General features: G+C 42.1%; 1 protein-coding gene across 1 annotated transcript in view; it reads left to right on the forward strand.

Moving 5' to 3' along the window:
• MYO5A (myosin VA) overlaps positions 1-15,349 on the forward strand; it is a 98,399-nt gene that overhangs the window by 36,520 nt on the left and 46,530 nt on the right. The window contains exons 5-9 of the mRNA XM_082290917.1: positions 6,876-7,032; positions 11,022-11,165; positions 11,934-12,015; positions 13,456-13,563; positions 14,007-14,113. Coding sequence (XP_082147043.1) covers positions 6,876-7,032; positions 11,022-11,165; positions 11,934-12,015; positions 13,456-13,563; positions 14,007-14,113 — 598 coding nt within the window. The remainder of the gene's footprint in view (positions 1-6,875; positions 7,033-11,021; positions 11,166-11,933; positions 12,016-13,455; positions 13,564-14,006; positions 14,114-15,349) is intronic.

A 15,349-nucleotide genomic window follows, 5' to 3' on the forward strand; every position in this document is an offset into this window, starting at 1 on the left:
TTTTCTTGGGTTGGTTTCGTGCTGCCATAATTCAGCTGTAGGATGGCAAAGCACTAGGCTCCTTTTCTGTCTTTGATGGGCACGACGCACACTGATGTTAGCGGTAGTTACGTGTGTGTGCTGAGAGCAGCATCTATCCCAAACGTTCCCTGCGTCACAGGTTCCTTCCTTGGGAGTTTATGTCAGGTACTTTGATCATTGAAAATTCACTGTTTTGAAAATGTAAAGCAGTTCCAGGCTTGCAGGTCTGTCTTACCACCACAGAACTGCAGCAGAACAGTAGTGAGATAGAGGAGCAAACATCACTGCTAGACTAAATAAAAGCTAGCTATGGTGTGCTTGCATTGAAGCAGTGGGAGATGTTAATGTTTGAGGAACACCAGATCAGGCCCTTAGCAGCAGTTTTGCGCTGTTTTGAGTTAAATAAAAATGAAATGGTCATATGCAGTGGGGTTGATGCCCTTACCCATAACCTAAACCTGTTATTCCAAAAGAAAAGAATAAAGCAGTAGCAACTCCACAAGGAGGAAAAACAACAACAAAGGAAAAAAAAAAAGAAAAGCCAGGAGATTTAATTAACCTTTTAGCACTGAGGCAGTGAGGGGGGAAGATGTCCTGGAGGTGGTGGCCTTCAAACCACCCTGACAAGAACCTTCTTTATAAACATCAGCACCTTGGCAGTGTCCTCAAGGTCGACAGACATACAGCATTTAGGATCAAAGGCAAAGTAAGTACTAATGTTCTTCTCATCAAATTGCCCTGTTATTTGCTTTCTTCTACATGTTAAGGATATTGCACTCCGATCTTTTCTTCCAATCTCATCTGTGTTATGACATGGAGACAGTTCAACTTTGAATTAGTTCATCACAGGCAAGCATTTCAAAGTCCATATCAGAGTCTTTTCAAATTAGCTGTTAATGATACAGTTTTGCCAGGGAGAGATGCTGGTAGCTTGGGTATGAATGGATTGATAGGAATATTGAGGTTGATGTCAATAATTTTTGTATTCCTTTTGTTGTCACTAATTCTGTATTCATTTTGTTTGTTTTCCCAAGTTGATGTTTGTGTGGGGGATGTGCTTATATATGTTTATTTGACATTATTTGCTGTGGAGTCATGAGTCTGAAAGCCAAGATCAAGTGATACATCTGATATATCAGTCATAGGAAGCAAAAAAAGCACAAAAAAAAGTGTTGTGCTTTGATGATTAAATCAAATAGCTTTGGGCTTCTTTAATTCTCTCTGAAATGCTTATTGATAGAGAGGTTTTTAACTTTTAGTGTTCCTGCTTCAGAGAGGGATTTTCAGTTGGTATGGAAGAAAAAGGTAAACAAAGATATCTATAAGGATTTTTTCAATGTCTGTGTCTTGATTATCCTGATCTGTTTGGACAGTTTGCTGTGGAAGTAATGGCTTTGATGCAGTAAGCTGTTTTGGTTTTTGTGGGAGGCAGCTTAAGTGGGTGCAGTGATCTTGAATTAAAATTGTTTGAAAATTGACAACTCTGCCATTACTATTAGCAACTTCAGTGTTTCATTTCTTGCACTGGTTTTTTTTTGCCTCAATTTTTGCATTGGTCAGCTGAAATAGTTAAAAGCTGCCCTGGATAATGATGGCTGTCAGTGATCAGTCAGTGTTGTTGCAGCACTGTACAAATTGGAGGTGCCTAGTGACAGTCTTGTCTTGCTTCCAGTGTATCTGGCAGCTGTGACCTCATGAGAGTGGCAGTTCCTCCACACTGAGCTCTTCTGAAAGCATTTACCGTACATTTTTATGAAACACAAAACTTAAAGTAGCCAGTGCTATTGAAAGCATTGCATTAAGATATATGCACATCCTCAGCAAAAGGGTGTTTTCACCTCTTGAGAGTAAGGTGATGTTTTTAAAACCACTTGCTGGTTTCTTGTGCATTGTCATTTCACTGATAATCTGCAAAGCCCTGTTCTGTATGTAAGGTATCTCAAGACAGCTTGCAGCACTCTGCTTTCCTCAATGTTGAACCTTCTTTGAGCAGAAACTATGTTCAGTGTTAAATTTTGCAGTATTTATTCAAAGCAGAAGAAGCCCTGCTGCTGTGTAGGCTGTAATCTCAAGCTTGCAGGAACTAGGTAAGACTGCATCTCTTCATTTTTGGCACTCTGACAGTGAATTTCCTCATGAACATATTGCCTGTCAACAAAATTTTGTAGATAAAGTAAAATTGTCTTTTAAAATTACCAGCCTATGCAGAAATCTGGTTCTGCATTATTTTTTGTGATAGAGAACCACTACTTTAAACTATCACTGAGTACTCCATAGTGCATCCTCATTCTTTTATTTATCAAGGAATAGCTGTTACCCTCACATGCTTCCCAAAGTATAGGCCTGAGAGAATTTATATAGAAGATTTCTGAACCAAATCCTCTGCTACTGCAACCAGTCTCAGCCTATCATTTCACATTTCAGCTTGTGCAGTGTCTGGGCCTGTCATCTTAAAATGGCAGTTTTAGTGTAGTTTTGTCATTCCTTTATTCTTCTGCACTGTTCAGAAGCAGCAGAAGCTGAATGTGATCCTGACCAATGCCTGAACATAACGTGGTGTTTCCATGAGTGGTAGGCTGCTCCCAGTCAAACTGTTTCAGTCTTATCTTTTCAAGATAATTTGGCTTAACGTTGCATCACTGTGATGTAGTTCTGTGTGCTAGGATCTGATTGCTGTCTGCCTTTGGGGGAAAGAGGACTCCTCCACCCCTCATCTCCCAGGTTGCTTTTCCTCATTTCTGTTTGCAAAAGCATAATTAAAATGCTCCCTCCATTCAGAAGTAATCTTAATTTTAAAATAATCTACTTATGTGTTTTATGCAGAGAAAAAACTGCAAGAAGATGAAGTATTGCATAAAATGAGGCATCTGGCTGCAAAGTGGTGTCACACATAAAGCTGTTGTCCTACTTAATGTTTCATTGGCTGAAAGTTTTAATTATAGCTTTTTTTTTCTGACTGGTGACATGTTAAGTGCTCAAGATGTCAGGTCAAAGGTCAGGGGCTAATGATTTAACTAAAAATAACTCGAAAGGTGATTTACATCTCTGAGAATGAACTTGGGTGGTGTCACTTCGGTTTTCTGGGGAGTTTTTCCTTTGTTGTGTTTCGGTCTTTTAAATTTTGCTTTGTTTTTAATGCAGCCTGATGATGAAAATTTCATTTGACGTGAACAGAGGCTATACTTTAGACCACTGCTTATACCAAATAATTAAAAATAATTCTCACTACATTTCATACATCATCCAGGGTGCTTTGATGCTAGTTTACTTGTAATTTTTCCTTTACATGTGGCGTTCTGCTTCTTTAAAGTTTTGTGTTGTTAAAGAGCTTTCTGCTGAGCTGGCCCAGCTGCCTGGCAGGACCACTCCAGCCTCCTCCACGACTAAAGACCTTGCTGCCTGTGGTAGGATGTCCATAAGCCAAGTCTTCCTGGGGATATGGCAGTAAGAGCTCATCCCTGCCGCTGTTTTGTCCGTTCTCCTTCAAATGCCGAGTGCCATCTCGGGCAGTGTTCTGTTGTGTTTTCCTTTCTCTCTGCCAAAAAGCACGAAGAATAATATGCTAGAGGATGGTCACTGCAGTGTGTTAAAGCAGAACAATGGATTAATGTACTGTTGAAGACAAGAGCGGCCCTGAGCGTGGATGGAGCGCTGGCAAGAGGACGCTGCTGCAGACAGTGAGGGAGCCCTTTGTTTGTCACGATGGCTGTGGCTGCTGCAGACACAGAAAGTCACTGCAGGAGAGACAGCAGCAATGCTTTCAGCTCACACAGAGCAAACCCTCTCTTCTCTAAGCCACTGTGTGCAACGGGCATGTGTGTATGTACTTGTGGAATACAATAATGGATCCCTTATTCCTGAGCACATGAGTGTGTGCTAGGGAGAAGAGTATGTCTTCATATCTTAGGACGTGGGGGAAAGAAATTGGCTAATTAGCAACATTCTTAAGGAGAAATTATTTCAAACTCATGTTTTCATTACTGTCTTTATAAAAGTGGAGCTCCTGAGAAGAGACCAAGGACTGCAAAACCAGTGTGCGTTTTCCATGCTCCCGCACGTGTCCTTCAGGAATGTGACAGCTGGAATGAGACACCTTTATTTCCATGTTCCTTTCTTGGCAAAATAGCTCATTTTTATTGACAGTTCTGTCAGAAGTCTGTTTTGCCAGAAGTCTGAGTTTGCATTCCTTGGTTTTCTGAAAGCCTTTTGTACTTTGGGAGCTAAAATGTTTAACCATCAGAGGATCCATTTCATAGACTTGAGCTTCCCCAGTCTTCATTTATTTAATGGTATTTAATACATGAAACAGCTGGTGATCTACAAATGAAAAGCTTATGTTGTTGCCTGTCTCCTGTGTTAGGCAGACTCTGAAATCGGACCAGAAGTTTCATATTTTAGAATGGCATGGGGGGTTTTTTTCCTGTTTGAAAGAACACAGGTGCCAGAGAATGGTGCCAATCCTAGGAAGAAATGGTTGTTTTTGACACACTGCAGGAACTGTCTGTGGGAGAGGAAAATTGTTACCAGTTGTCCCATTTAAGCCTGGATTTTAGGAATTTGTTTTGATTTCTCCTGCATCCTGCTGCTGCTCTCTTTGAGCAGGAGGATCCATGTAACTCCTGCAGCTTCCTGAGCCACAGGCTCTCTCCCACACACCTCTGTCTACCATGAGTGAACTCTGCGAGGCGGAATGGGGAAGAAGCACGAGTGTTTCTTCTTCATTTTCCAGCTGGAAATCTTCATTGCTACTGGAAGCCATCCCAGGCACAAAGACCTCCCTCGAGATCTTGTTTGATGGCCCCTGTCACTGGAGGGTGAGATGAGGCTTGTGGCCAAGGCTGGCATCTCTGGTAGCTGGGTCTGTGTGGCCTGGGCTGCATAAACCTGGGTTATCAAGCTGAACAGTTCTTTCTTCCCACGACTTTCCCACTGAGACTGAGCTTGGTGTGTCTGAATGTGAGCTGTGCTGTAGTCATTCACACCTATTGCATGTGTTACATGGAAGTTGAGAACATAAAATTAGGTTGCTTTGATCTTCTTAACACTTTGCTATTAAATTTAAAGCAGCACTCAGCCATTTCAAGTAATTTCTTTTTACCAAAATGTGGAAAATCTGCCTCAACCAGTACCTTCATTTGGTTAAACAAATGCCGCTGTGGCTCTCCCAGGGGATGGGTGACAGACCCAGAGGCTCCTTCAGCCTGTGGCTTTGAGCAGCACGAAGTGGGTGCTGGAGCTGAGCTCTTATCTGAGGGCTTGGCATTGTTCTTGAAGATAGGTAGCATCTTGAGAATAGCAGCAGAGTCTCACAGGAAACCAGTGGGAGATCAAATTGATTTGATGGGAATGGTGTTTAACTCCAGGTGGGAGATAGAGATGGTCACCATTCTTCTACCAGGTGGGAAGGCCTGGCCAGGCACCTGAGGTGCCTGAGGGGTTATCACAAGCATCATCCTGGGACAGAGAGGAAGGGAGGGAGCAGGAGGACAAGGGGCTCTCACCTCTGGGGGCCATGGTGCATTAGAGGCCCTGCTGAGGGACATGGACACGGTCCAGTTTCCATTTGGGGCTGGTAGGGTGTTGGGACACCTATGGGCTCGTAAGCATGACACGTCAGCTGTAACACAAATTTGAGACAAAATCACCGATTTTGACTAAGGTGGACGGGCCTCCTATACTTAACACAGAAAAGGAACACGTATACTTTATACATGTTTGAAATAATGAAGCTTTTTATCATTAGCAGGGGTTTTTTTACTGTCCCAGAAGCAGAACTCCAGCCCTTCTGCCAGCCTTTAGGCTGCAGAAGCCAGAGGTAGTTTTTCTGTGCACATGTCTTCGATTCCCCTGCACAGCATTTCCCGGTGGCCTCGGCAGGCACTGGCAGACCCTGCAGACTGTCACTGTGCTGCCTGAACGTGGAGATGCCTCAAGTGTCATTCACAGCTCCTGTGCTCTGAGGACAGCCTGGTCTGTGCCTTGGCTATGCTCTCTGTGTTCCTGCCCCAGCTCTGTAAAGCTCTGGGGGAAGTTTTATTCCTTCTTTCGCCTCTTCATGCAAGTGTGTAAGATGTGAGTAAGCTCACCCAACTCATAGGAATACTTTGAAATATCTTTCATTTTAACTTCATTTGCTTTGAAAATGTAAAAGCTTTATAAAGCACATATGGTCTTTATTTTTAAAGTTTCAGGCTCTATAAATGTTAATTTGTGTTATTTTGTAGTGTGTTGTTTATTCATATAGTTGGGTTTATGCACAGAGCCCTCTTTGAGTTGAGAGAAAATTGTTTTAGCAGCAAATTGAAATTATTCTTTTTTACAAGAGAAGAAATTGTTTCACAGCAGAGGGACTGTCTTCACTCCAGAGCTGCTGTCTGTGTCCTCAACAGCCATGCTTGAATTTTTCAGATTCAGAACAATTCTGGGATAAGCTGGTGATTAGATCAGAGGGACGAAAGGTTTCTGTGGCTGGCTCTGCTGTTGATTTCTCTATCTGTAAGATGGCACTCATGATCTTTACTAATGAACACTGCTAATGTAGTGGAGCACTGTACCACACACTCCGGGTAGAAGTAGCTGCAGCGGCGTGTAGTGAATAGCAGCAGCAGATCTTTGCCATAGCCAGGCTCTCTGCAGTGGCTCTGCTGGCTGGCTGGGCTGTGCCAGCAGTGTCCATCCTGAGGAGCATCCTGCTGGCAGGCGGCTCGGTAACCAACTGCCTCGTGCCTGCCACGTGCACTTACCTTATGCTGTGCTGCTAACATCTGTGGTGGAAGGGTTGTTGCCAAGCTGGGGATGCAGAAAATAAGTGTCTTGAGAGAACAGCTGGGAATTAACGTGTGTTTGTGTTGCAGAGATGAGCGAAATCAGTCAATCATTGTCAGTGGGGAATCTGGAGCTGGAAAGACTGTCTCTGCTAAGTATGCCATGAGGTACTTCGCCACGGTCAGTGGATCTGCCAGTGAAGCCAATGTTGAGGAGAAAGTCTTGGCCTCCAACCCCATCATGGAGGTAAGAGGGCTACTGCACCAAACCCCACCCTCTAGCTGCAGTTACTACTGTGGGGCAAACATAAGCATTCAATAGAGAGAGCAATCTGTACTTCTAAAAAAGGTCTATAAATATATATTAAAATTTTGCGTTTAATCCATTTACAAGGAGTTGCTTTAGGTGTCATTTTTGTAACATTTATGAAAGACTGAGAGAAGATGGGAGGGAGGTAATGTTTCAGTATAGATCATGTATTTCACATAAGAAAGTCGTTTTTATATGAATACTGCTTTAAGTCTCTTCAGCTTTGTAACTGGTAGTTCCCAGACTGCTGGCCAAATGCAATTGGAGAAGACTGGTTTTGTGTGTAAAATTCCAAAGAGGATAAAACTTGTGGTCTTAACCACTAAATATGTACATCACACAGTGGGGCCAGTGGATTGTACTCTGAAAGGAAGTAAAGCAAATGTTAAATTCTAGGAAATACAATTAGAAAAGAGAGACTGAGAGAAAACAAAGTTACACGGGATGCACACAGTTTCTTTCAGAGGAGAAAAACAACATAAGAAGACATAATTTTGCTATAATGAGCTCAGACTCATGTTTCAGTTCTGGAAATGGTTGTAACTAACTGTAGTCAAGTACCAAAGCCATTGGCTTGGGAGCACAGATGCTGGCAATAGACTTTGAGAGAACATGTACAATTCCTCCTGCTTCAGGGTCTGTTCTCTGGGAAGCTCAGGAGACACAAATTCTGATGTCATAGCCAAGCAGAAAAGATCTCTTAGACTTACCTGAATTGTTTCTCCTGCTTTTACCTACATGTGTAGCTTCAAGTTGTGGTTGAAGTTGAGGAACTATGTTAAGAAATGATTCATTAGAGTGATAGTCTTGGGGGAAATTCTCGAGAGAAGTAGCTCTGTCCATAGGGGCACTCATGCTCCTGCCTGTGAACAGCCTAGGAAAATGCTTTTGGACCACTGATGCCTTGGTAGAGTTGGTCATCTCTCTGCAGTAGTGTGAAAGATCATGAGTAAATAGAGTGCATGCATTGAAATGTGAAATGCGAAATGCTGCCATTGTTTTTTTTCTCAGGTATTTTAAAAAATGAACTATGTTTTATTCCTCCTTTCCTCCTGGCATGAGGAGTTCATGATACTCAAACTATAGCTGCCCCATCACAGTTGTATGTGTCTGTCACAAGGTAATTGTGCCTGGTTTGTGGTGCTGTGTGGTGTTTGGAAACTTCTGTTGTGGGATAAAACAAGCTGTGCTGTGCTGGGCAGTGACTCCTCCAAATGTCCAGCCGTGGGAGGAAGCCAGGGAGCTGTGCTGTGCCTGGAGCTGCAGCTGCCCCAGGGGAGCAGTGGCTGTTCTGCAGGTGTGAGCTGAGCCCAGAGAGCACGGTGCAGTGCTGCAGTGTTTGCAGGAGGTGCCACATCCCACCCGGGCCACGCTGACATTGGGCGTGCGGCTGACGGGGCCGGGGCGCTGAGCCCCCTCCTGCCCTGCCCAGCACGGCCCTGGTACCGGGTGCCCTCACATCAGCCTGCCAGGGACAGCTCTGGCACGAGGCTCTGCAGGACAGCTCTGTGCCTGGGCCTTTGCTGGGTGAAATACAAACTCTGCGGTTTCCCTGCACCACTTCTTTTGTTTGGTCTAAAAGCCTAAAGCGAACATCCTGCTCTCAGTCCTTGCACCCCACCTCCCAGTCGGTGGCCATCAGCTCACCACTGATGATCTGAATTAATTTTCAAAAGCAAGGAAGTTTAAATTGAGGACTAGAGCTTCCCATCTGTACCTTTTTTCATTCACTGAAAATCAATGGTGGTGCTTTATTTTTATTTTTTAGGGATACCAATTTTGTGAACAAGGGTATATCTAAACATATATTTCAGTTGCTCTAAAGGTCATTATACTTGGATAAAAGTTATCCTTTTAACTCCCAACACTTGAACTTTAAATTAGCTTTAGAGTGAGTGTTGTAAAATTTGATGTTGAGACAGACTCTTATGATAGCATAATTAATGTTTTGAAGTCTTTAGTTGATAAATCAGTAGAAACACAAATTAACCCATGTATTTTAGGAGGAAAATGAGTAGTTCATTTTAGGAACAGGAAACTCCTCACTTGCTAAGCTGACTGTAAAGTCTTAGGAGCAAAAGGTCATTTTATTTTTAAGTTTCTCTTTGGACAACCTAAACATCAGTGTTTAATGAGCTACCATCACATGGTCTTAGCCTACTAAATACTCAGTAATGTCAAGAGATCACTGTACATTTCCAGCAACTATCTAAGTGACTACTTTTGTAGTCATTAACTATATACAGTTTTCCTATTGCAAATGTAGAAGTGGAGAAGTCTTAAAGCACATCTTTATATGTCATTTCCTGCTGCTCATTCTTCGTTACCCTCTACAGCTACACAAATAGTACAGCTCTGAATGTGCTCTGGTAAGCAGTCTTATAATCCCAAAGACTTTCTGGTTTTATCAGTAATACTTTTCAAAGGAATAACTGGTTTCTGAAATGTTTTAGTATTCTATTGCTACCACCACCACCACCAAAGTATATCACAGTAGCAATAATTTTAAAACAGAAGAGTGCAGTTAGAGTTGCATTCAGTTTGAATGAATTTGATGTTTCCTAGAGCTGCAGAGATGCAGTTTGTTCCTAGATCCTTTACAGCAGCTGTCCAGTTGATGCCCACTTTGACATCTGCTCTGTTGGGTGTGTGTGCTGCTGCTCTCATGGGGTTTCTGACGGTCTAATCCCCCTTTCCAGGCTGTACCAGCTGGCACTGACCCATTCAGTGGCCTTTTGCGTGCAGATTTGGGATACTCAGCAGTGCTGCTTGCTCTCATTTGCTTTTCTCAAGTTTATTTCAGTACAGAGTTGCAGTGGATTGCTGTGTGGACTGGGAAAGTAGGACACAGATACAGTGGTGCACTTGGGGCTTAGGAGCACACACAGTGCCATGTGGTGAAGGGCAGTGTGCTGCATCTCAGTTACTCCAAATGCCATTCCTTCTGGTACAGAGATACCTTAAGGAATTTTTTGGAAAGTGAATTGCTGTATGATGTCTGAAACTGGGAAGAGAAAATGCTTTTCTTTGAAGTTGAGCACGTTGTGATTTGCATGCCTTGAATTCTGATCCCGCTGGTGACTGTTGTGGGGTGAACCCCAGTGCTGATGAGGTAAGGCAGAATTGCACCACGTAGGATCCACAGTCATTATTTGCCCTGGGCATCCCAGGACATGTGAAATGGAGGAAATGCATGAAGTATTGTTTGTTGTGTGTGAAGCTGTGTTGAATTAATCTGAGAAAGTTCAGCACGAGGCAGGGCAGCATCGAGGGCTGTGTCTGGGTCAGTAACCAAGCTGCTGTGGAGGGGGTTCAGTTTCAGCCAAATGACACAAGTCTGTGCGTGTTAATTTTTAGATTATGCTTAGGCACACAGTAAATAGTTTAAACTTTTGTGTTTGCAGAAATGGTTTGGAAATGTGGTGATTAGAGAGTAATAGTAATAATGAACTGTTAGCCAGGCAGAACAGAGTGGGCTGGGGGTTTACGACAGGTAGACTTTCAGAGGTTGCAAGGACTATACTTATATCTGTACACCTACATATATGAATACACCCAGGTGAAATAATTCTTACAGTTTTAATAAGTCCTTGGAAGAAATCTGTGTGTACGTGAGCTTTCTGTTAGACTCTTTATTTCCTTTTGAAAGACTTCAGAGAACAATAAAGGATTTTTAGCTGTAAAATTAGACTATCTGGAAGTGAAATAATTTCTAGGAGTATTAGCTCCCAGTCTTACATTAATGAAATACCTATGTTTTGATGTAACTTTTTGACCAGGCAGAGATCTTTCTTCATTAAATTCTTGATTATTTTTAAACCAGGAAAAGATTAATGTTGTTAAGTGTTTATGAGCCATGCAGATGATTAAAAAGATGTGATAATTTCTACAAGCTGTTTAACCTTTACAATGTTCCCTTTTTTCAGTCTATTGGAAATGCCAAAACTACCAGGAATGACAACAGCAGTCGCTTTGGTAAATACATTGAAATTGGTTTTGATAAGAGGTATCGAATCATTGGTGCTAACATGAGAACTTACCTCCTGGAAAAATCCAGAGTGGTGTTTCAGGTAATACTGATGTAAACTCTTCATTTTGTTATGTCATACTTGAACCAATCCACTGTGTTCCACACTTCCTCTTCACCTTTGCCTACCTGATAGTCTAGAGCTCACTAAAAATGGATTTATCCTTGACTGGCTGCCTAAAGACATAAAAATAATAATTAGTTTGTACCATGCAGGGATGTTACATGAAGTGCTGTTGTATATTTTAAAACTAAGAGGGGTTTAGCTGGAAGAGAGTATTTTTCTTTTTTTTTTTTTTTTTTTGGTTTGAAGGTATGGAATTTAGAGTGCCTAAGTTCAGAATTACTGAATGTTGGTCATGAGTCATAACCTTCTGAGCTTGTCCTTCATTTCAAAATTCAAGCTTTGCCTTGGCAAGGAAGATACTCCCTTTACCAGCTTACTATAAATGCTGAGGCAAATGGTATTAGTTATTTTTGGAAAATGAAAACCTTTTGAGTGTGATCATTTCGCCCACCCACAGAATCCTGATCTATATTTAATGGTAATCTGCAGCTCTGAAAAGTGAAATCATGCTTTTTTTTTTTTTTTTAAAGTGAAAATGTCTGCATGCCTCTTACTGTTGAAAATGTATTAAATTAACCAAGAAGGAAAAGATAGATGCTGATTTATCTTCCTTTTTTCCATGTGGCTTCTGTGCTCTTAATGTATTGCCAGATAAAGCATTATACATAGTAATTAATTTCTGCTCATGGTTGTTTCTGCCACTTGTTAAGTGGTGAAAAATAACAAATTCCTTTCTTTTTAAAGGCAGAAGAGGAGAGAAATTACCACATCTTTTACCAGCTTTGTGCCTCTGCAGCACTGCCTGAGTTTAAAACCCTACGATTAGGTATGCCATTCACCTTCGTTGTGTTGTGTGGTGGTAGGGACAGGGCAGCATCTCTGAGCTTCCTGAGCCATAGATCCAAAGGAACAACTGCTCCCTTTTAAATTCTAGACTTTTAAACCTTCAAATACTAAAATGTATTGAAAATAACTAAAATGATAGACCTCAGACTTTGTGGTTTTCTGATAAAACAAAAGTAACAGATTTGTTTATTCAGCAGACTCTTAATATACTGCAGTTGCAATCAATAGGACTTAGTATGTCCTGGAGGGTGAAATTTTCTTCTCTTGGTTCTTTAAAACCTTTTTTCCATTGCTCCAGCCACTAGAGGATTTTGCCCTTTCTGGTATAAGCATCTGAAAAGCTTATTTTGATCTGCATACTTTTACTTGGGCTGTTAGCAACAATTACTTTACAATCTCTGCTAACCTGGTGATCAAAAAGCAGATAAGAGAATTTTTTCCTTTTTCAAATTAAAATGTTGATAGAAGAAAGTTTTGTCATTTGACAGGAGTTGGTGCTTTGTAAAAGAAAGGCATGATGATGACCTTAGGATAGACAATCACCTCATCATTTAAAAAATTCAGTATAAATTTCAGGGCTTCCTGTATACTTTTAAAAGTCGGTTTCATAGCAGGAAAACTGCACAGCCTGTGCTGGTTTCTGAAATACCGTTCTGGTTTTACAGTGTTTCTCTGCTCTTCTGCACCATCCTGGCACATTTAGGATTCACATCTGCTCACACAGGAAAGAAAGGAACTGATGTAATTATAACTGAAGAAGCCATTTAGCAGACTTCTCTTTCAGCATTCTTGGAACCTTGGCTGATCAGAAGAAAAGGAGTCTGTTAGTGCAGCTGGAAGCAGGGGAGCCACTGAAGCCATAGGAATTTACACAGGAGAGCTACTGGTCTACCAGTGGAGCCCAGAGCTGTCCCCAGAGTGGTATGGAGCTATCTGTTCTCCAACCTCACCTTCTCAGCCTGAATGGGTCACACATACTCATAAGGCTGAGCCAGGCCATAAATTAGAAAAGAGGAGAAAATGGAAGAATATAATATCCTGATGCAGTACTAGCACAGTAATGTCTGTCACACGATTCCAAACTCTGCACCGACCGCTTGGTGGTTGGTTCAGACTTGAGGAGTAACTGCTTCCAAAGGGATTATTCCACAGGTGTGGAAGTCTGAACCGAGGTTAGGTAGAGAATATGCTTGGGCACCTACTGTGGGAATCAGGTAGCTTAAGGAATACTTACTTGCACAGTTAAATCTTGAAAAAAAATCTTCTCTAGAAAAGTGTGTCTCATGAGCCAGAAGGCAAAAATATACATATGTCAAATCATGGATTCTGCCAAGAGCAACTTAATCATGACACAGCTTTACAGATGGGCTGTGAATTTCTGCATCAGTGTGTGTATAATACATGCTTTTTATTATTGCAGGGAATGCCAATTACTTTCACTATACGAAGCAAGGTGGAAGCCCTGTGATTGATGGTGTTGATGATGCTAAGGAAATGGTGAACACCAGGCAGGCCTGCACTTTGCTAGGTAATTGGTAAATCACAGTCTTATTCCAAATCTGAGATACTAGCAACTGTTTTCTATATTATTTGTGTATATTTTTTTCATACTCTGTTGTGTTTAAAACCAAGGAGAGTTTGATAACCATGCAGAAGGTATTTAAATTGTAGTAGAATTACAGATCTAAGAGGAGCATACATTATATGAACATAAATGGTGGATTCCCTTGGTGTAACATACGCAGTGCTGGAGGTCACTGACAAAGCACTTTGAAACAGCAAATTAAATGATTCATTTTAATGGATTTTTTTTTTTCATCTGGTGGTAAAATGTTTTTGATAGAAGTGGAGCCAATTAGTACTGTCAAATGTCAAAGTCACACACAGCGGTCTCTGTTTTTCTCTCATTAATAAATTTTTTCATCAGCTGCAGGTCTCTTCATTCAAAACATTTTATTCATCCTTTTCCAGGGATTAGTGATTCCTACCAGATGGGAATTTTTCGAATCCTTGCTGGCATCCTTCACTTGGGCAACGTGGAGTTTGCATCTCGGGATTCTGACAGCTGCACTGTTCCTGTGAGTAGTAGATGAGCTGAAGGGCACGGTTTGCACTCTGACAGGCCTGCCTTCTGCTTGTTTGCAGGGACCTCTTCTGAAAAAGAGTAAAATGGAAATGTGTTTATTTCTAATTTGCTAACATTTTCAGTCTTTTGCAGATGGATTCAACTCCTCTCAGTTTAGAGGCTTTAGACAGTACTCTCTGTATTACAACATTGGTGTACAATTATAACTGTAATTGATCTGTCCTAGAAAAGTCTAGTAGGCAAGCTAGCTTTGAACTCCTGAGCAGGTGTCTAGATCTTTATATTCCAACATGAGTATCTTCCCTGCACACAGTCAGTGCTTTGCCAAATGAGGTTTTTTTGACATTAAATTCCAAAATGTCCTAAATAATTGCAAAATAAATGCTTTGCAAAGTCCTCTGGGATGTCTAGACATGAGCATAGGATGTACAGATACGATTTGTGTGACTCATCTAAGTGTCATGGTTTTATCAGTTCTTTTTTGCCTTGGAGATCAGCAACAAGGACTGCATAGTCTGATCTAAAAACCCTCCTCACTGCTGAGGGCCGAGGCTTCTTGCCCAAGCCCATATTCTGAAGATGAGAAGCCAGATCTGGCTGGTCTCTTCTTTGGATTGAGTGACCAGTTTCTCCTTTTGCCTCTCCTTGAATGTCCACTGCTGGCCTGCACAGCCTTCATCTTTCTCTCGCTCTTGCAATAATAGCAACACTTGCAGGGTTTCTTTCTTGTGTTGCTGTCAGTCCCTTTCTCAAGCATCTGCAGTGGCAGTTTCTGGAGCTGAGACAACAGGTCCTTCATGGGGCCAGAGCTGACTGGTGTTCCTGCCCTGACACCACCTGCCTGTGGGATCTAACAGCTGCTTTGAAACCACAGCAGTAGTCTGGCTCTTTGGCGTGCCTTATGAAGGCTTTTGCTACGAAGAAAGCTCATTTAGTGATTACAGGTAGAAAGCTGGTGAGCCCCAGGACATGAGGAGCTTGCCTGTGTTGTAATGAGCATCTCCAGTGCAGGAATCCCACTGGCTGAGCTGGTAAAAAGCTGCAGGTTCCTGTGCAACCCTGGCCTGACACCTGGCAGGCAGTGGTCAGTGTCGGCTCAGTGGCATCATTGCCTGGGCTGTGCTGTTCTCTGGCAGTAGCCACGTCACCTCAGAGCTCTGTGCCATGCAGGCTGCTCTGCTGGGAAGCACTGGTGTGGTGCTGGAACAGTGGTGCTGCAGGGTGCTCA

The sequence above is a fragment of the Coloeus monedula genome (assembly GCF_965178545.1).
Source record: "Coloeus monedula genome assembly, chromosome: 14".
NCBI lineage: Eukaryota > Metazoa > Chordata > Aves > Passeriformes > Corvidae > Coloeus > Coloeus monedula.